At 40.1% G+C, this 21,024-nt stretch overlaps 1 protein-coding gene across 2 annotated transcripts in view; it reads right to left on the minus strand.

The window, feature by feature from the left end:
• The window catches only part of RALYL (RALY RNA binding protein like), a 289,807-nt gene that overhangs the window by 81,036 nt on the left and 187,747 nt on the right, over positions 1-21,024 (minus strand). For both annotated transcript variants that reach the window (XM_065398747.1, XM_065398748.1), the window contains exon 2: positions 20,069-20,144. In XM_065398747.1, coding sequence (XP_065254819.1) covers positions 20,069-20,144 — 76 coding nt within the window. The remainder of the gene's footprint in view (positions 1-20,068; positions 20,145-21,024) is intronic.

Below are 21,024 nucleotides of genomic sequence, written 5' to 3' on the forward strand. Positions count from 1 at the left end.
TGCAGGGGTTTGACTAGATGACCTGTTGATGTCCCTTCCAGTCCTACATTTCTGTGATTCACACTGAATTGCCTTGTGCCACTGTCTAGTAGTAGTGGCACACAGTTCTCTGACATGCACGTTTATAAAATTGTAGTTAATATACAGTTTAGAGCATAGCAGTTTTAAAGCTCTGCATGTTCAGACCAACTGAGCTGAAAATTGTGATCTATAGTATTCAAAACTATTAAGATGTGGGCTGAAATAAAATCAGCATGAATTGCTCAACAATATCAATGGAATCAGCATTGCGCTGCTATATATTGTAAAACATTACAGTGAAATCTTGCAAGTATTACATAGCACGCCGCCTTGCCCAAGTGGTAACTAAGCATAACATCTTCCTGTTTCAACATTCTTAACTTGTATCCCATAGCTCCTAAAAGTTGTTTTTTTTCAAACACTGAATACTGCTAAGTTATGAGTTTTAACAGTTTTTTTTTCTTTTAAACCACAGTACTGAATGTTATTCTAAAATTGTTTTCCAAATATTCTTAATCTCCCAGTTTATCCCCCGCTGATGTTCATTGTGAAAAGTATTGCAGGTCTAATAATAACATTTGGCACTTTTGTAATTCACTGTCCAACATGTGTTTTGTGCCCTCCTCTGGTGGATTTTTAGAGGATAACTGTATAGCTACCAGCTAAGGGAGTTATATCTTGAACTCAAGTAGTAGAAGCTCATGCTTTTAAGTCTGGATGGCTCGGGTTCAATCTTTGGTGACTAGCTATGATGGAGGTTGCTACACTTATAATCCCTTTAATCAGAGGTTCTGAATATGCTTTGTTGTAGGCAGAGCTAGCCTATAGTTAAGCAACCGAAAATTTAGAATGGGAAGTGTTGAAATGTTGGGAAGCCTTATAATTTTGCCAGTCTGGAACGAACATCCCATCTGAGGGATGGGGGCGGGGAGAGAGGAGAGTGAGGGTATGTCTATACTTACCTCTGGGTCCGGCGGTAAGCAATCGATCTTCTGGGGTCGATTTATCGTGTCTTGTCTAGACACGATAAATCGATCCCGGAAGTGCTCGCTGTCGACGCCGGTATTCCTGCTTGGCGAGAGGAGTACGCGGAGTCGACGGGGGAGCCTGCCTGCCGCGTGTGGACCCGCGGTAAGTTCAAACTAAGATAGTTCGACTTCAGCTATGTGAATAATGTAGCTGAAGTTGCGTATCTTAGTTCGAAGTGGGGGGTTAGTGTGGACCAGCCCTGAGACAGGACCAGGAAACTGGGACAAGGAATCCAGAGCGGTAGTGGGGGGCAGTTGAAATCAGATGAGGAGCTGGGGCGGGTTAGACAGCAATAGGATAGACATAGACTGGAGGGGACGGGGAAGAAGGGTCTTTGACTACTAGAGACCAGTCCATTCAGGAGCCTGGAATAGACCCAGGATTCCTGAGTTTCACAGTTCCTCTTCTGTCAGCAGATATCTGTGAAACCCAGTGGCAAAAAAAGTGTCTCATCCCCCTATAGAGCTGATCTATCACATATAGGATGACAACCTACTGCCTCTGCCATCACTTACTCCATTAGCTCAAGTGGCAGAAGTCTGTGCAGTGGATCTAAAGGGTCATCGGCAGGGTTGGAGCCATGCGAGTTTCACGATGATTCCACATGCCAGAATTTCTGGGGCAGTTCAGTTTTGATTTTTACAAAAAAACCTGGGGAAATGCATACAGAAATAGGGTGACCAGATGCCTAAATAGGGGAATCTCAAGCAGGAGTAGAGAGGTTATTTTATCTCTGTATTTGGCACTGGTGCAACCACTGCTGGAATACTATGTCCAGTTCTGGTGTGCACAATTTAAGAAGGATATTGATAAATTGGAGAGTGTTCAGAGAAGAGTCACAAGACTGATTAAAGGATTATAAAACATGCCTTATAGTGATCGACTCAAGGACCTCAATCTATTTAGCTTAACAAAAAGAAGGTTAAGAAGTGACTTGGTTATAGACTGTAAGTGTCTACATGGGGAACAAATAGTTAATAATGGGCACTTCAGTCTAGCAGAGAAAGGTAGAGCATGAGCCAATGGTTGGAAGTTGCAGCTAGACAAATTCAGACTGGATATAAGGCATACCTTTTCAATGGTGAGAGTAATTAACGATTAACAATATACTAAGGGCTATGGTGTTTTTCTAAAAGCTTTTTCTAAAAGCTATCCTCTAGGAATTATTTTGGGAAAGTTCTATGTCTGTGCTATACAGGCGGTGAGACCAGGTGATCACCGGATCCCTTCTGGCTTTATAATCTCAGAACTAGGTACATCAATTCACATGCAAAATTCTCATTGAATTCAATAGGTGTCCTTGCCCTGTGGCTTGTGGTGCGGGCTGCAGCAGGGGCCGTACAACCCCTCTCGCAGCTTCCTAGGGCCCCCTCTCGCAGCTTCCTAGGGCCCCCTCTCGCAGCTTCCTAGGGCCCCCTCTCATGGCTCTGTGCACCTGTGTCTGTCATTGTCGTCCTCTCCCCTCCCCCCGCCCCGCTCGCCCAATGTGTCCTGATATTTCACTCTTGCGATCTGGTCACCCTATCTGGATTGCACCCCGGAATGTCATACCTTTTTACTCTAAACTCTTGACCTTTAGGGAAATGTCCAAAAGGACCCACTTGTAACCCATACGGGGAAGATGTTTTCTGTAATTAATAAAATAATCTCTGAAGAATGCTTTTAGCTTATCAGGAATTAATCTAACAGATGCTTTCTATCATAATGACTCAGTTTTAGATATCCTTGAATTGATAAAGTAGTCTTTAGTCACCAGGAAAAGAAGTCTGTATAAAACATTCAGTTTGTGAATACCTGGAGGATGAAGGGGTATTCGCGAGCAATCAGCATGGATTTACCAAGAACAAATTACGCCAAACTACCTTGATTTCCTTCTTTGGCAGAGTAACTGATTTGGTGGACAGGGGGACTGCAGTGGACATAATATAGGGGGACTTCAGCATGGCATTGGACACCGTCCCACATGACATTCTGATAAGTAAACTGGAGAAATGCAGGCTCTACAGAACTACCATTAAGTGGACACATAATTGGTTAAATAACCACAAATAAAGAATAATTATTAATGGAATGATGTCGGATTGGAGGAAGGTCTCAAGTGAGGTTCCACAGGGATCTGTTTGGGGTCCGGTGTCATCTTTATTAATGACCTGGATGTAGGTATAGATAGCATACTGATCAAGTTTGCAGATGACACAAAGCTGGGAGGGGGCTGCCAATACTTGGGAAGATAAAGCTAAAAATTCAGAGGGATCTTGATAAATTGGAGAACTGGGTTATAGACAACAAAATGAAATTCAACAAAGAAAAATGTAGGGTGCTACACACTTAGGCCTGGTCCCCACTAAGCCCCCACTTCGGACTAAGGTACGCAAGTTCAGCTACGTTAATAACGTAGCTGAATTCGAAGTACCTTAGTCCGAACTTACCGCGGGTCCAGACGCGGCAGGCAGGCTCCCCCGTCGATGCCGCGTACTCCTCTCGCCGAGCTGGAGTATCGGCGTCGACGGCGAGCACTTCCGGGATCGATCCCAGAACATCGATTGCCTGCCGCCGGACCCTCCGGTAAGTGTAGACGTACCCTTAGGGAATTAAAGCCAAATGCACAAATACAGAATGGGGAAAACTGGCTTGGCAGCACAACTGCTGAGAAGGATCTGGGAGTTGCGGATCACAACCTCAATATGAATCAGCAATGTAACTGGACTGACTTTGTCTTGTGCTGATTGGCTGTTTGCTCCAACTCTCCTCCTTTCCCTTCCCTCACAGTCCCCTCACGCTATGCCTCCTCCTCTTATCCCCTCATCCCCTGTGCTTTACCCCTCACCCCTTCCCTTCCCTATTCTTTCAGTAAACTTTCATTGTGTTCCCTGCCTTCACTCACCGAAAGAAATTGTGGCACTAACATTATATTTGCTGTATCCCACTGATCACTCTGTTTGTGTGGTATGCCTTTTCCCCAGCCCTGTGTCTATTTAGATAGTAAGCTCTTCAGGGCAGGGACTGTCTACTTAATCTATGTGTGTACAGTGCCTAGCACAATGGGGCCCCATTCTTGGTTGGCCCTTAGGCAATTCCATAAGAAGCATAATTAATTAAAAAAACCCTAAAGTATTTATTGAATAAACTAACATCAGTACTAAATCATATCTGGATAGTTAGTGCATCTGAGAATGGTCCAGACAGTATCCAAAAACATTCATCAGATAATACACTATAGGAGTATTTCACAACTAATACTGAACTGTGAATAGTCTTTTTTATAAGTCCTCCTGCATCAGAGTCCAGTCTCTCCTTCTATACATCTATTTTCAATCATATTCTATAGCCCATTTCCTCTTTAACTCTGTGTATTTTAAATCTTCTCCTCAGTTACTATCCAACTGCTGGTTGAAAACTAGCAATCTCACACGTATTCAACCTCCCTATTTTTTTAACCTTTGTTTAGTCACAAAATACCAAAGCTATAATCCAATCTCATATTTCTGCTGCCTTTTGCAGTGCCCTTGAACTGTGCCCTTACAGTGCCACATCAGCAACTCCGAGGCAAAATTACAGCCTGACATACAATTAGGAAGATTATTGTTATGGGGGATCCAGTGCCTAATTATGGACCACAAATCTGTGCTCAGAAGCACAGCACTCCCTGGCATCCCTGATTGCCTATTTAAATGCACCACTGAAGGCCTCATAAATTTTAACTTTTCTGATTTTAAGACAAGGAGTCATTGTATGTTTCCCATTAGCACAAGCATTCATTGTTTTATTCCAAAGGTCTCCTGTATACCCCCTTTTTTTTAAGGTTCCTACAACATGAGTATTACTAATCTACTGTAAATACAGTTTCTAGTAGTGCAACCTTGCTATGACTCTAATATAAATGCATGACAGAATACCTGCTTGTAATTTTGCTTTATATATGTATAGTAGCTTCTACTCTTTCATTTCACCTAGTAAAAGCACAGCTGAAAAACTACTGAATGAGTCAACTTTACTGCTAGGATTTGATGAGTAAGTTCCAGTTTCTCTTTTTTATTTTATTTTTTATTTCTTGAGAGGGTAGTGAGAAATCAGGAAGTAAAGATAATTGGCATTTTTATTGGGAAGATATACTCTCTCATACTCCTCCTTCTCTAATATCACTAAATGAGATCATTTATATAAAATACTAGCTCAATTTTTGGCCCTGATTCTGCAAAAAATTCACATGCAGAACTGCAATTGTAATCAATGGAAATTCCATGTATACAGGACGTATAGCATTGGGCCCTCTTACTGTCTTGTAAGGAAAAGATTGTTTTCCTGTCTAGCTATATGACTACTGTATATGGGTGGAAATCTAAGGACATCAATTATGTTTAACTCACTTCTCCAAATACTTCAGACCTTTCCAGAAGTTTTGGATTAGAAGCCAAAGAAGACTCCTTGGAAACTTCCTTCATTCTCATTATTAGCTCAGATTTGAAAAAGAAAGGAGTCAGAAGGTATTTTTTCTGTCCCATTTAGATACAAACAACCAGAGATATCAAAAAGTCATTAGTTGTAATTTCTCAGCTGTTTTTAAACAGATGCTGTATTCTGTTTTAGAATCTGCAGGAGACAAAAAAGGGAGAACGATCAGATTATAAATTAAAGAAAGCAGCTGGAGAAGGAAAGATTATAAGGAAGCAAGGAAACAGGATGTATGCTTTCATAAAACATGCTTATAAAGTACCTAATCTCTCAGCATATCTGTGACATGGAGTCCAGGCTCTAGGATCTTGTGGGAGAAAAATTCTCAATCATGCAATACCACAAGCCTTCTTCTACAAGGGGGAAAAAGCATCAACATCTGTATGGAGGAGCAGAGCTATTCTGCTGACTCAGGTAGGAGGGTCTCTATAGCGCTCATTCAGCAGAACTAAAAGGCTGAGACTTTCCCACCTGGAAGGTGAAAAATAGAGTGGGACAAGATTCTGCAAGCTTTAAAGAATAAGTAGTTCAGGAGCACTGATTTGTTAATTGACAGGCATTTCACAAGGGGCTCTGCCTTAAAGGCCAAATAGAGCCAACAGCAAATAGTTACTATTGAAGAATGGTTTATATATGAACATTTTCTAACTCAATATACCATAGACCTGGTCTCCATGACATCTTTATGGCTGTACCATTTTTGTCACTGTGGAGACAGCACTTCCTGATACAGGCAAAACTCCCATTGCATCCAATGTGAATTTTGCCTGCATAACAATTACAAGATTGATGACAATTTTTGAGTGCAAGGTTCAACAATTCCCATTAATGCTCATGAAAAAAAGGGATTAAATCCCTGCTCACCGCACTCACAATATGCCCCATCTAAACATTTTTTAAGAATGTTGTTTTCTGACCACTTTCAATGTGACAATAGATTTCTCATCACAATGAGATTATAAAAGCAGTGTCCTTCTTAGAGTAACATCAATAATGTTGGAAATCAAATAGCTCATTTCATGGTGAAATATAATCAAAGGCACCAACAGAATATGTTTCTGTAAAATGTAAGATGTTAATCTGAGTCAGGAGGAGCATCACGCTGCCTGTCTGTGTTGGGGTGTACCAACCCTGCACTGGGCCTGCAAGGGTTAATGTGAGCCGGTGGACACAATCAGCCTCATCCTGCTACAGCTGCAGTAGGCATCAAACCTGAAGGAAGGAGTTAAAAGGGCTGAACCTGACTCACTTAAGGCTTGACCAGGAAGGAGAGCAGATCTCTGCCGGTCATTCAGTGAGAGAAGCCGGGCTGGAGTCAGGTAGTTGAGTGGTCTTGCTGGTAGATAGGAAGGTAGCCTGCAACAGGGAGCCTACAGCAGTTAAGAAGGAGAGTCAAGAAGGAAGCCCATCCAAAACTCTTGATGGTGGTGGAGAGGCTTGTAGGGAGGAGGACTGCCCTGTGAAAGGAGTGGAGAAAACTCTCCATCAGAACCAGCTGGAGAGCAGAAAGGGCTAAGAACCTCTGTAGTGAGCCAGTGGAAGAGCAGAAGTGGAGCTGATATACTTGGAGCCCAGGAAGAGGCTGAACCAAAGGCGCAAGACAGGAGAAGGCAGGATGTGGTCCATGGAAGCAGCAAGGAAATGGTGTAGTCATATCTTGGCTGCCTATCCAAGGGTCCCTGGAATGGAACCCACCGAGAGGGAGGACCTGGGTTCTCCTATCAGCCCACCAAGAAAAGTGGAGCAGAGCCCCCTCCTGACAAGGTGTAAGAACCCCACTGATACCAGGATTAGTGAGCCCAGACTTGGACCGAGGGTCCAACATCAAGGTGAAAGGACTAGTTGTTGGACTGCTAGTTTACCCCATAAGGGGTGGGCCTAAATGCAACTCAACCAGATGACCAAATTGCAAGAAGCAGCAGACACCGTAGGGCTGGAACCATTGCCAGCAGGGGGTGTTGTAGGAGAGGAACTTACTATGCCACACCCAGTTACCAGAGGTGCCCTGGCTAGTGAGTCACATGCTTACAGTGAGCTTAAAATAATATAGCATAGTCTTTGATAAGAAAATGTTCAAAGGACTAAATGGAAAAAAACAGTTCTGTATATGAATGGGAAGAATATGGCACTGTCTAATGTTTTTTTCTAAAGTCATGGCAATTTAAGATATTTGGAAAAAAGTGAGCAAACAGATTTAATTTATATTTTGCTAAGTTCATATCTAGAGTCTCTTGAAAATCAAGAACAAAGAGAAACACATGCATAATGGAAAAAAGAGGAATGAAAAGAGAAGAAAGTACTCAGATATTTTGAGATATTCAACTAAGAGAGACAAACCTAAAATTCTTCTCCTTTTCCCTGGCTAGCAGGGGTTGAGTTGCCAAATCAATCTTTTCCAGGCTTGCCAGTCCAACACTGTCTCCACATTCACTCCATCCTCCAATACACAGTCCCCCCACTATTTTCTTGGCCATTCACTTGTTTTATGCCCACTAACTCTCATCTGCAATGGCTTTCTAACAGGATTCCCTTCATCCATCCATCATCCATGTCTATAGCACCTCAGCCTCCTCTCTTGCAGCTTCTCTCTGATACTGCATATCCTAGTCTCACTCCCTAAAGACATCATTCTGCATGTGGACCAGCACTGTCACCCCTCTCATTGCCTCAAACATTTCATGTCAATGACTTCAATTCTTCTCAAGTTCTCTCTTTAGTCGCCCATGTCTCTGATCAATACAGAAAATCTGGTCTTATCTTGGCTTTGTATAGTTGTCCCTTAAGTAGTCTGGGCATCTGTTTATCAAAATCACACCACTTATCTTGCACCAACCTTGTTTGCAGCATTGTTTGCAGTTCTCTGTCAATTTCTCCATTTGCCGCTGACCAGTGCCAAAGGTCATTAAACACAGAAACCTAATTTATGTGCTGGCATTCAATTTTGATATTCATCTATCTTGGTTCCATGTGAATCACCCAATAACTTCAGTCTTCTCTTTACTCATTTTGAGGCAACAGTTTTAGTTACCTGATCCAGGCATCCATCACCAGGACCAAATCATCCTCATTATCTGCCATTAACACAGTATTGTCTGAACAGATCAACTTCATACCACCTTCCATTTGGATGTGTTTATGAAGTACTATCCATGATTGTGATGGAATAGACTTAGCACTGATCCCTGGTGGAGCCCAGTCTTCACTGCAAAACCCTCCATTGCACTGAAAGGAGTCCACACTTTTGTCATGGAACCATCATACAAATCCATCACCATCTGGAGAAGGTCCTCTGGTACTAGGGTGACCAGATGTCCCAATTTTATAGGGACAGTCCCAATTTTGGGGGATTTTTCTTACATAGGCACCTATTACCCCCCTACCCCCATCCTGATTTTTCACACTTGCTATCTGGTCACCCTATCTGGCACCCTATAGAATCATAGCAGAGGCATCAACCATCCCCTAGTTACTTTGTTGAATGTTTTCTTCAAATTGAGGAAAGCTGAAACATGCTCATTGTTTCCCTCAAGCTTCTTTTCCACCATCATCCTTTTTCCTTTTATAAGACTAAACTGCTTCTTTCCTAAAATGGGCTTTACTACTTGGTGAAATGCAGCTATGATTCTAACAGTCTCATGCTGTGGGACAGCAGCTTAATTCCTCAGTCATTGAACTGTCATGTATGTCACCTTTTTATTTGTATATCGGTAATAATATGGACTTCTTCATTCTCTTGAGGTTTTCTGTGTTTTCCAAACTGCGCACAGGACTCATTTAAGCCAGTGCACATGACCTATCTCAAGGCTTTGATAATTTCTGCTGTGACTTTGTCCAGACATGCTACTTTTCCAGGTGCCATCTTCATCAGTGCAGCCTTGAAGTCTGCCTCTGACAGGTCATTGACATCTGTAATTATTGGTTCACACAATGGTAGCATAGCATATAAAGGGTTTTTCTCATTATGTAGACTCTCAGAGTATTCTCACCATTGGCTATATACCGTGTCTCCTGTCACAAGCAGACTGCCCCAGGATCCTATAAAAATGGTGCGCTCACTTTGTCTGCCTTCCTTCTTTTAATTTGTCTGCACAATTGCATATATATATATATATATATTTTTGGCATGTTGAGGGTAGTTGTTCAGCTCATTATACAGCTCATCTAAGACTAGGTTTCTTGCCTTTCTGACTTCTTTTGCTGGCCACTTGGAGACTCTATAGGTGGCAGCTGCTTCTTTCAAAGCCTTATTTTTCCATCAGCTTTGTGGCTTCTCTCATTTCTTATGGTTTTCTGAACTTCTTGTTCCACCACCATTCTTCATGAGATTGTGGTCTATCCAGCTTAATGCATTCACATAGCACCTCAGCTTTTTGGATGAATGCATTCTTGAAGATACACCATTCCTTTTCTGCTGTTCTAATCTGCGTATCTCTCAGCTCAAAGCTTGTGACTGTCTCCCTAAACTTGTCTGCATTCACACTGTGCACTCCCCATATCATGATGCATGTCTTGTTGGAGAAAAGCTCACACCAGGTCCATTTGCCAGTCATAAGAACGGCCACACGGGGTCAGACCAAAGGTCCATTAGCCCAGTATCCTGTCTTCCAGCATGGGCCAATGCCAGGTGCCCCAGAGGGAATAAACAGAACAGGTAATCATCAAGTGATCCATCCCCTGTTGCCCATTCCCAGCTTCTGGGATCAGTCACGATCATTACCACCAATGGCTTGTGTTGGGGTGCGACTACTTCACTTGGGATAACCTTACAATCCTTAATCATCTTCCTCTAGTTTACTAGGTTTAGCAAGAACTCTATTTGTGTTGTTACTATGCTACTTCAGTATGTGTACAATGACTTTCTCTTTTCTTAAAGCAAGTGTTGGCAATCACCTTGTCATGACCAAGACACAGGTGGTCAGACTTAGTGGTCACAGCAGGAGTCAGGCTGAGTCAGGTACCAGGAGATAAGAATCAGAGATGGGCCAGAGGGCAAACCAAGAGTCAGGCTTCAGGTAGGGTCAGGTTACTTGTAGGTCAGAGTGTGAGACAAGTGAACTGAGAGTCAGGCATCAGGAGGCAGGTAGGATCAGATTACCAGGAGGCTGGGATCAGGCACCATGCTACAGACAGCAATTGAATAGCGAAGTCAAGGATGGTATGAACGTAGTATTCCTTGTGACCCTGGATTTCGACTGGTGGAGGAGGCATCATGGTTCAGTCAAGGAAGGGGTTCTCATTGTAGGGCCTTAGAAGGGAAACATGGAAAACTGGGTGTATTTTGAGAGATTGGGGAAACACATTCATGAACAATGCAAGCTCATTAATAGTCTGTAATTTCACCAAAAGAAATTATTATGCACCAGCCTTTGTTAACTTGAGCAGAGATTCCCCAAACACTTCAATCAAAACACACTGGTTTAAATAAAGCAAACTAAAGAGGGATAGATTTTACGTGATTATAAGTGATAAGGCATAAAAGTCAGAACTGGCTACAAAAGAAATAAAAAGATAAAACTGCAACCTCATTCCTAAACTTTACCAAGCTAAATAAAATTTGCAGCAAATAGCTTTCTCACCCCCACTAGATGCTATAGACAGTTCTCAGTTCACAGGCTGGATTTCTTTTCCGCCTGGGACCACTCCCCTTAGTTCAGTGTTCTTCAGGTACTCATTGATCTTACGAGCAGACCGATATAAGGTGAAGAGAGGAAAAGTGGTCAGAGGCCTCTTTTCCCGCCCTTCTTATATCCTGACCCTTTTTACTAAAGTCCTTGCTGGGTCATGGGGTCAGGCAGTTACATGGCAAATGTGAGCTGTTCTTCAGGTTAATTGTAAATTTCTCATTTACAACTCCCCTCCTGGTGAATCTCTGATTAAATAGATAATGGCCTTTTAGCACCTAGCCAGTGTGCCTTTATCTCTTGAAAAAATGGTCTGAAGGCATTACCCAGAACTACAGTATATTTCAGTAACAGTCATAAGTAAAATTTCATAGCTCCATATACAATGCTGATACACACATTTTAACAGGACAATGATATTCAGTAGATTATGAGTTTTTAAACGATACCTCACATGGCATACTTAATACAAAATATAACCATATAAAAGTGGTGAACATGGGCTACAGGGTGTCACAGGTGTACTAGTTCATCCAGTTTGATATATGCAGCTTCTGCTTGTCTCTTCAGAGTTGCCCAGTACTCTAAGTTTTCTCCCACCTCAAGAGGGTTTCATCCGGAATTTTTCTTCTCCAAGGTAAGCTCCCTACCACTTCTGGAGGTCCCCTTCTGGCCTGAAATTATTTCCACTAAATGCCAGCAGGGTTATAGCATACTGTTAGTATACAGCCAATGATACACTAAAGAAGGAATTATCCTGAATGTTGCAACTTTCAAATGGAATAGAAATGCTATTTGTGAGTTGAACTGGTAGAGCTCCCCATTATTCTTTCTATACAGTGGAGCGACTTCAAGAATCTTTTTTTTTTTACAGTAAAAGAAATGATCACTATGCTTTCCATGCTGTCGCCTGAAATGAACAAGAATCCCCAGACTGCTCAGAACAACAATGGATGGCTCTGACAATTGGAAGTCAAAACACAACAAAACAAACTCCATGACAGCTATCTGAAAATAAATCTGAAGAGCAGATGCCAAGTACAGAAAGAGCATAAGCAGTGGTTTAAGCCTGATCTATAACATAAAGCTACGTAACCAAAAGGAAACATGATGGGAAACATAATTCAATCAACCCTGGGATGGAGATTACAAAAAAAGATACTCAGATCAACAAAGTTTTTTGTCAAAGAAAAATAAATAAAACTTCAATATAAAAATATAACCATGTGAGAAAACATCTCTACACTGTATAATAAAGGACACCCCACCAGTAACATAGCTAAATGTGGGCATTTGAAATAGAATGATTTAATCTTGTTCTTGAGAATATCTGTTTAACAGTTATGGGTTTTAATACGTTGCAATGCACTTGCTATTTAATGTGGATAATTGATAGCATGATAAATCAAGTGTCCTAAATATGCCTCACAACACAAATCAATTGGATTACCTATTGTATATTTAGGAACTTTATAGGAAATTGCTATGGAATATTGTGATAGTCAAATGGTGCCAATATGTAGATTTGCAAGTTTTAAAAATGTCTTGGAGAATGGAAAATCTGTTAGTCTGACTCTGAGAGGAACCTTTGATATGAGTGCAGTCTGTTATTACATTAGTCCAGACAGGCAATCCTGTAAGCACCATAATAGTGTGGTGTGGCAGTCAGGCCAGCTAAGGAGGTAGAGCAAGTTTATGGCCTCACAGTGATGGATCTTACTGAAAGAACAGGAGTACTTGTGGCACCTTAGAGACTAACAAATTTATTAGAGCATAAGCTTTCATGGGCTACAACCCACTACAAGTGGGTTGTAGCCCACGAAAGCTTATGCTCTAATAAATTTGTTAGTCTCTAAGGTGCCACAAGTACTCCTGTTCTTTTTGCGGATACAGACTAACACGGCTGCTACTCTGGATCTTACTGAGTAGTTCAAGGCCCCGTTTCCTCATAATCTAGTCAATTTGTTATTTGTCTCACTCTAAATCCCAATCTCTCGTTCTCAGCATGACAAAGGTTAGATAAAATATGCTGGCATCATGTTAGCCACTGGGTGGAAAGAGTAGGAGAAGTATGGGCTGCACAACTCAGCATTAGGCAATTAAGGAGTGACAGTGAAGTGAGTCCATCCTGCCTACCCTGGCATCATGAGGAGCTCTGAAGATAAGTTAGGATGTAAAATGGTGAGCTCCTCTGGGTTCTGCCAGGGATGAAGGAAAATACATGTGGGAGAACATGTAATATGCAATATGTCTCTCATTAAATTCTTGTTTGACACACTTACTTTAAAGGCCAATGAATAGTAATGTGTATACGGCAAGGAATGGCAATAAGCAACTTGCAGAATTCAAAAATAACATCACTAGAGAACCTGGCCTTATTTGTTCTTAAAAACCAAAACAAAACAAAAAACAACTACATAAAAGGTCCACAGCTGATGGGAACCTTTTAGTTCTTAAATTCACTGCCTAGTTTAGCAAGTTCCAGGAAATTGAAAAGAACATGCATACTATTTAAAAATTCCTTTATAATGAACAGAAAACAGATTTCAACCCCATCAAAATTCTTTGGGGTTGATTCTACTTTCTTATGCCAGTGCATGTTGCTGATCTTAAAGCAATTCACAAATGCATTTTCAGATGCTTCTGAGCAGTTGATTTAATGAAATACAAATTGAAATACTGGTAATACTGAAAATACAGCATGTGACTATTTTGCCAAGCCAGTGCTCCCAAAAGCAGCATTTGTATAGTTGTGTCAGGTCTTCTATTCTGTACCTTGTAGTTCAAAGATCTATAAGTTAGTCATTAAAATTAAAATTTGCTTCAGGCTAGAGCCAGGTAAAAAGCTATTTAAAATAGATTTGTCTAATTTTGTTTTCTGTAGACATACTGTACTAAAATATGGAAGTTTACACCAATTCTGGGCACTCTGGGATTTATGTTCCTCCCTCTCACTGAACACCTCTGTCATTGGCTCCAGTAGTTACACTAGGCATAAAACTCGAGTCACGAAGGTACTTAAGCATGTGCTTAGTTTTAAGCAAAAGTGCTTCTAATATATGGGACAACTTACATGTTTAAAATTAGGTATGTGTTTAATATCTTCCTAAATCAAGGCCTAAGCCCTCTATCGTTCTCACAATGGTTTTAGAGCCCAAGCAACACAAGGAAGTTCTTTCAACAGGGAGTTTCATGTTTGCAGGGCTGTGATCAGGCACTTAGTTTGGAATAAGATATTAGGAAAGTGATTAGTCACTAATGTACATTTTGGACAGTTAAATGTCTCTGTTTTTCACACCTTGTAAAAAAGTATTTAGTTGGCTTGTAACAAAATACATTTTCATATGAATGTTTTTCACTCGTCTTCTACAATTCACTGACCTGGGCCATGTTGAGCACCCTAAATCCCTACTCTTATCAATGGGCATGGAGAATGCTCAGCACCTCATAGGATTGGACTCTAAATTAGAAATAGAATTAAGCACAGCTCATACTAAGGAGCGGTGCATGCCTGCCCCACCTAGGAGGAACCTGTGCAGACATTCTTTTCTCAGGACAATAGAATGCCTCCTGGAGCTAGGGCAGCCACTCCTAGGTAAGGTGAAATGTACTTCCTCATGCACAACTGGAATGTGTGTCTGGGGTGGAGTCATGACCTCACCTCCCTCATTGCCCTCTTTAGAGTGCTGTGTGCCCCATGGAAAAGGGACTACAGTTCGGCCTGTTTTTTACATGGACTGTGCAAGCAATGTGGGGAGACTCCCTCCTCCAGCTCACTGTGCATCCACAGGCAGGCAGGATCTGGCCCTTAGAAATTAAGAGCTAATTTCTGCTCCCATTAAAGTACATGGCAAAACTCCCATTAACTCCAGTGGCTTCAGGACCAGGTCCAATATAGTGTGGGAAGCTGAGATTTATTAGAGTCTATTTATTGATGTGTGTTCTACATTGAACAGCAACATACAGTATTTATCATCTCATCTCTCCCCTTTAGATATACTGTGAATTCATAAATTGTAACTGGTATCATGAGCCACAGTGCAGAGCTAAAGGAAACAGCAGCAGAGAGAATACATAACTCATTGTGAAAGTGCTCTTCAAAAAAGCCACAGGACTTGCTCAGTCTGTTATTTGCATTCATCACTTGTCCTTCACCAAGCCAACGTGTGAGCTTTTCATTGTCAGCAAATTTTGACTAGACACATTTGAAGCGAGCAGCATCGAGTCTATATAACTCAGATGTCTAGTTCCAGAGTTCAAAGCTGATTTGATTACCAGAGCAAATGCCTTTCTAGGTGGGCAGTCTGTCTGTCCCTTGCAACTTACTCAGCACAAATGGAAACAGCACTTCTCAAAATACCAACAAGAGCTGCTGCATACATATGAAGAGGAGTATCATAAAATGGAAACTTTTGATAAATTATTACACATTGCATGTAAAGAGGATTGAGAAAGAAAAAGAGGTAGTAAAAAGTAAATAAGGTACTGGGAGCAGCAGAAGCAGAGAAGAGAGAAATAGGGAATGAGCTAGTGGTTCAATAGTGCTAAACAATATCCTGAGCTGGCAGTAGTTAGAATCATTGAAGAGATTGTATCTCAGCTCTTAGAGGAAGGCAGTTCGTGTTACTTAAAAATATTTGCTGGCTGATCAGAGTTCAGTTATTGCTGTTTCTGAAGATGGATGAACAGATAAGCTCCCTGTTCCAATCAGCCATCCTGTAAGGAAGCTGCTTACAGAGAAGGAAAATAAAGTATTCTTGAAGAGAGAGGATGAAATACTGGCACCACTGAAGTCCATGGCAAAACTCCTATTGACTTCACTGGGGCCAGGATTTCACCAAGGGTCTCTAAACATTGGCCTCCTCAGACAATAGTTCCAGATAGTTAGTGTGTAAAAATGGGCAACTCAGTGCAGCAGAAGTGTGGCAAAATATAGAAATACAGAGATGAGTGTGTGAGAGAGAGAAGGTGACAACATACCCATTGTATAGGAACCTTCCATTTAGTTATTTCCTTGACTGGGAAGACTTTATGATCACTATTATGTAAGACTGTCAATTAATCGCATTTAACTCATGTGATTAACTCACAAAAATTAACCACGATTAAATAAATTAATCACAATTAATCGCAATTAAACAATAGAATACCAATTAAAATGTATTAAATATTTTGGATGTTTTTTCTACATTTTCATATATATTGCATTCTGTGTTGTAATTGAAATCAAAGTGTATATTATTTTTCATTACAAATATTTGAACTGTAAAAATGATAAACAAAAGAAATAGCATTTTTCAATTCACCTCATACAAGTACCATAGTGCAATCTCTTTGTCGTGAAAGTGCAATTTACAAATGTAGATTTTTTTTTGTTACATAACTGCACTCAAAAACAAAACAATGTAAAACTTCAGAGTCTACAAGTCCACTCAATCCTACTTCCTGTTCAGCCAATTGCTATGACGAACAAGTTTGTTTACATTTACTGGAGATAATGATGTCCTCTTCTTATTTAAAATGGCACCAGAAAGTGAGAACAGGCATTTGCATGGCACTTTTGTAGCCAGCATTGCAAGGTATTTACGTGCCACATATGCTAAACATTCGTATGCCTCTTCATGCTTCAGCCAACATTCCAGAGGACATGCTTCCACGCTGATGACACTTGTTAAAAAATAATGTGTTAATTAAATTTGTGACTGAACTCCTTGGGGGAGAATTGTAAGTCCTCTGCTCTATTTTACCTACTTCTGCCATATATTTCATGTTATAGCAGTCTCCGATGATGACCCAGCACATGTTGTTCATTTTATGTACACTTTCACTGCAGATTTGACAAAATGCAAAGAAGGTACCAATGTGAGATTTCTAAAGATAGCTACAGCACTTGACTCAGGGTTTAAGAATCTGAAGAGCCTTACAAAATCTGAGAGGGATGAGGTGTGGAGCATGCTTTCAGAAGCCTTAGAAGAGCAACACTCCAATGCAGAAACTACAGAACCCGAATCACCAAAACAGAAAATCAACCTTCTGCTGGTGGCATCTGACTCAGATAACAAAAATGAACATTCGTCGGTCCACACTGTTTTGGATTGTTATCGAGCAGAACCCATCATCAGCCTGTATGCATGTCCTCTGGAATGGTGGTTGAAGCATGAAGGGACATATGAATCTTTAGTGCATCTAGCACGCAAATATCTTGTGACACCGGCTGCAATAGTACCATTAGAATGCCTGTTCTCACTTTCAGGTGCCATTATAAACAAGAAGCAGGCAGCATTATCTCCTGCAAATGTAAACAAACTCCTTTGTCTGAGTGATTGGCTGAACAAGAAGTAGGACTGAGTGGACTTGCAGGCTCTAAAATTTTACATTGTTTTATTTTTGAATGCAGCTTTTTTATACATAATTCTACATTTGTAAGTTCAACTTTCATAATAAAGAGATTGCACTAAAGTACTTATATTAGGTGAATTGAAAAATACTATTTCTTTTGGTTTTTTTACACTGCAAATACTTGTAATAAAAATAAATATAAAGTGAGCACTGTACACTTTGTATTCTGTGTTGTAATTGAAATCAATATATTTGAAAATGTAGAAAACATCCAAAAATATTTAATAAAATGGTGTTCTATTATTGTTTAACAGTGCAATTAATCACGATTAATTTTTTTAATCACTTGACAGCCCTACTATTATGGTTGCTGGTTATTATCTCCTGTCTCTATTACCTAAAGTTAATTAAGTGGAAAATTTGTCTGAAAGTGAATAACAGCATGTTAGCAAAAAAATAAAAATATGTACTGTACAATTACAGAAACATCTACATACAGTTTGCTTTTTATGTACTAAGATGTGGGGCTCTGGTTTCTCAAACTTTGCATATGAATCCTTGAGTGGAAAAAATAAAGCCAATGAGATACCGTTGTCCATAGACACAATATATCATCATAATAGTTTGATAAAATGATGACCATCATTACAAATGTTTCATAATGCATTCAAAATGCTGGTTGTCACGTCAGTGAAAAATTCATTTTAACCTTTTAAACACAACAGCCATAAATTCCAAAGTAAAGGTCTTAGCCTTCAAAATAAAATGCTAGAAGCCAGAATGCCTTGTTGCATTTAGATACACAGGTTCTTCAGGTTAGCCTCTTTTTGAAACAGTAACACAGAGATATAACAATTCCATGGCTACACAGGAGTATACCACCAAACCCTAGTTTCAGAACTCAGTTGTCAGTAGTGATTAAAAACTCAGGACCTTCTACTCTAAACATAGAATCCTCCACCACTTGATGTAAAGCAGAATTTATAATGCTTAGCACTTAAACTGGGTGATACTTTTTATGTTCACAAGGCCCTAACTTTAGTAGTCACAATAATTCAGAGCATATTCATACAATGGAGCATAAAGATTTGAAATAAAAGCAGCAGCCAAGCTTTAAAAATAACTACTGATTTTGGTTGCCTCAGTTGGTGGGTGTCCAACTTGAAACACATTAAAGCAGCCTGGTTTTGGAGGAAAGTGCTTTGCATTTTCTGAAAGTCACACCCCTTCAAGGTGCCTTCAAACTGAGCATTCTGAAATGGAAGCATCCAAAATCAATAGTCTCTTTTGAACATGTTGGCCAGCATGTTTGTTAAACTATCAATATATAATTTTATCTTTCTCACGCACAGGCACGCACTCAATTTTGTTAAATAATGTGTTTTAAAATACGTTTAAAATGATTTTCTGTCAAGCACCGCCATTTCCATTACTGCTAATACTACCCCAAAATATCCCAACCAAACAAAATACCCCTGCCCGCTCAAAAAACAAAACAAAACAAAAACCTCTTACCAAATAAATCAAATTTAAGGATATGGTTTAAATGTATTAAAAGTAAAGCAATCTAGGGGGAAAGGTCAAATTCCAGACTGAGGATCTGAGTTTCATGTCATTTACACTGGCATACAATAAGTGCTCATGTATAGAGCAACTGGGAGTGTGCTTCCCAGCTTGGGTAGACAGACACATGCTAGCTCTGCTGCATCTGGTATGTTAAAAATAGCAGTATAGTTGGGGGTACCATGGCTGGTGGATCACGCTAGCCATCCAAGTACATACCCAGGGGGTCAGGGCAGATTTGACACTGACAAATGACTTGTTAAATAGCTTGTTAATATTTTAATGCTCTCTGGGTATGTAATGCACTCATACAAATTTTAAGATAATTTTATTTTCTCTGCAGATGTTTTTCCTGTTCTACTTGGCATACAAAGGTTATGGGCTGTGGGTGGCATCCTGGCCCCAGTGAAGTCAATGATAGTTTTCCCAATGACATCAGTGGGGCCAGGATTTCACCCAATATGCTGATTTTGGTTTTTTATTTCTTTTCTGTATCTGTGCACAATCATCACTGATGATCTGAGAAGGCATTTGAACACCTCCTGGGATTATTTATTAGAAAAACCATTTGGTTTTTGTTATCCTATCAAACCCGTGCTATTATTTGTACTTTTTTTTTTTGCCAGTGCATATAAGGCAGAAATTCTGCTTTTTCAACCTGCTTCTTGTGTTTGTGTCAATTAAGTGCTCAATAAAAACACTAAATGGGCAGCTTTAGCCAATGAAGTCAAAGGTAATTGTTCTGGAGTGAATCTCTTAAGAAGTATAAAATCTAACAGCACAGTTCTCACCCTTTTCTCATGTTCTAAAACTTTTGGTTCCCACAAGACTTTACATTTCTGCCACTCAACATCCTCTTGATGTAGTGTAACACCAAACACTCTAGTTACATAGAGAAAAATACCGACTTCATTTAACTCATATGGGCTATATCCTGCCATCTAGTTGGTTATATTCTTAAAATAGGAACAAGGCCCTCAGGCTGGTGTAATTTTCCCAATAAAATTGCAACTAGTTCCCAGCTATTGTAATAAACAACCTACCTGTAAAGGGCTGAAAGTGGCCGCTTGTTTCCAGGTTTTGGTCTGTATGGTTTTGGTTCTCCTGCCATGTTGATATCTGAAAGCAAACATTTGATACACATAAGCCAAAGCTTAGCAGCTAAGAGTGAGTCTGCGTGCACACAAGATGCTGTGAAAATAAATAATAAAAAATAGAAGAGGAAAGTATACCTAACATTCTGATCAAGTTTGAACTACTTTTAAGCTGATGCTATAAAAGTGTCCTTTAAAAATATATCTTGCTACCTTGCATATGGGTTTAAGCATCACACCAGTCAAGGTTAATATACAGAATTCATATTTTTTATAATTTAATTGTGTGGTTTATGGAGATATTGGTAAGTTTGGGCTAATAATGTATCTCTGGTCTAGAAATGATCTGAATAGAGATTAGAAAAAGAGATAGATAGTGCTTTTAAGTCACTTCACCATTGTTCAGAAAAGTAGCTGTCACGTGTTGTTGTGAAAGCCCATGGTGACTCAGCCAGAATTCCTCCTTGAGATCAAACCAATGTTTGAAGGAGTGCAGCATCAGCAGCCCCACTATATACCAGCCACCACAGCTCTCAGCGTTTAAATATGGTAATACCCAGACAGATAATAGGTCCATGTCCCCCACCTCCTGGTGTCCCTTTTAGAGTTAAAGAAATACATTTGTGGTGCTAGCTTGAAGTGGATCTTATACTCAGGGAGCACAAGGTGTGTGATTCTGACTAGTCCCTATGCCACCACAATCTGGTCCATAGATTGCCATCATCTCTGCCTTCCTCAAAAAATAAATTGAACTGCAATGTAAAATGACTTTCCCCAAACACAACCCTTTAGAGGAAGTAGAGAAAGTTCAGGGGGCAAGTTATATTCATAAAATGTACTTTATTGTTTTAAATATGTTTAACTGACAAAGGAGGAAATACATTGTAATTTCCACATATAATTTT

The sequence above is a fragment of the Emys orbicularis genome, chromosome 2 (genome assembly GCF_028017835.1).
Source record: "Emys orbicularis isolate rEmyOrb1 chromosome 2, rEmyOrb1.hap1, whole genome shotgun sequence".
Lineage (NCBI taxonomy): Eukaryota > Metazoa > Chordata > Testudines > Emydidae > Emys > Emys orbicularis.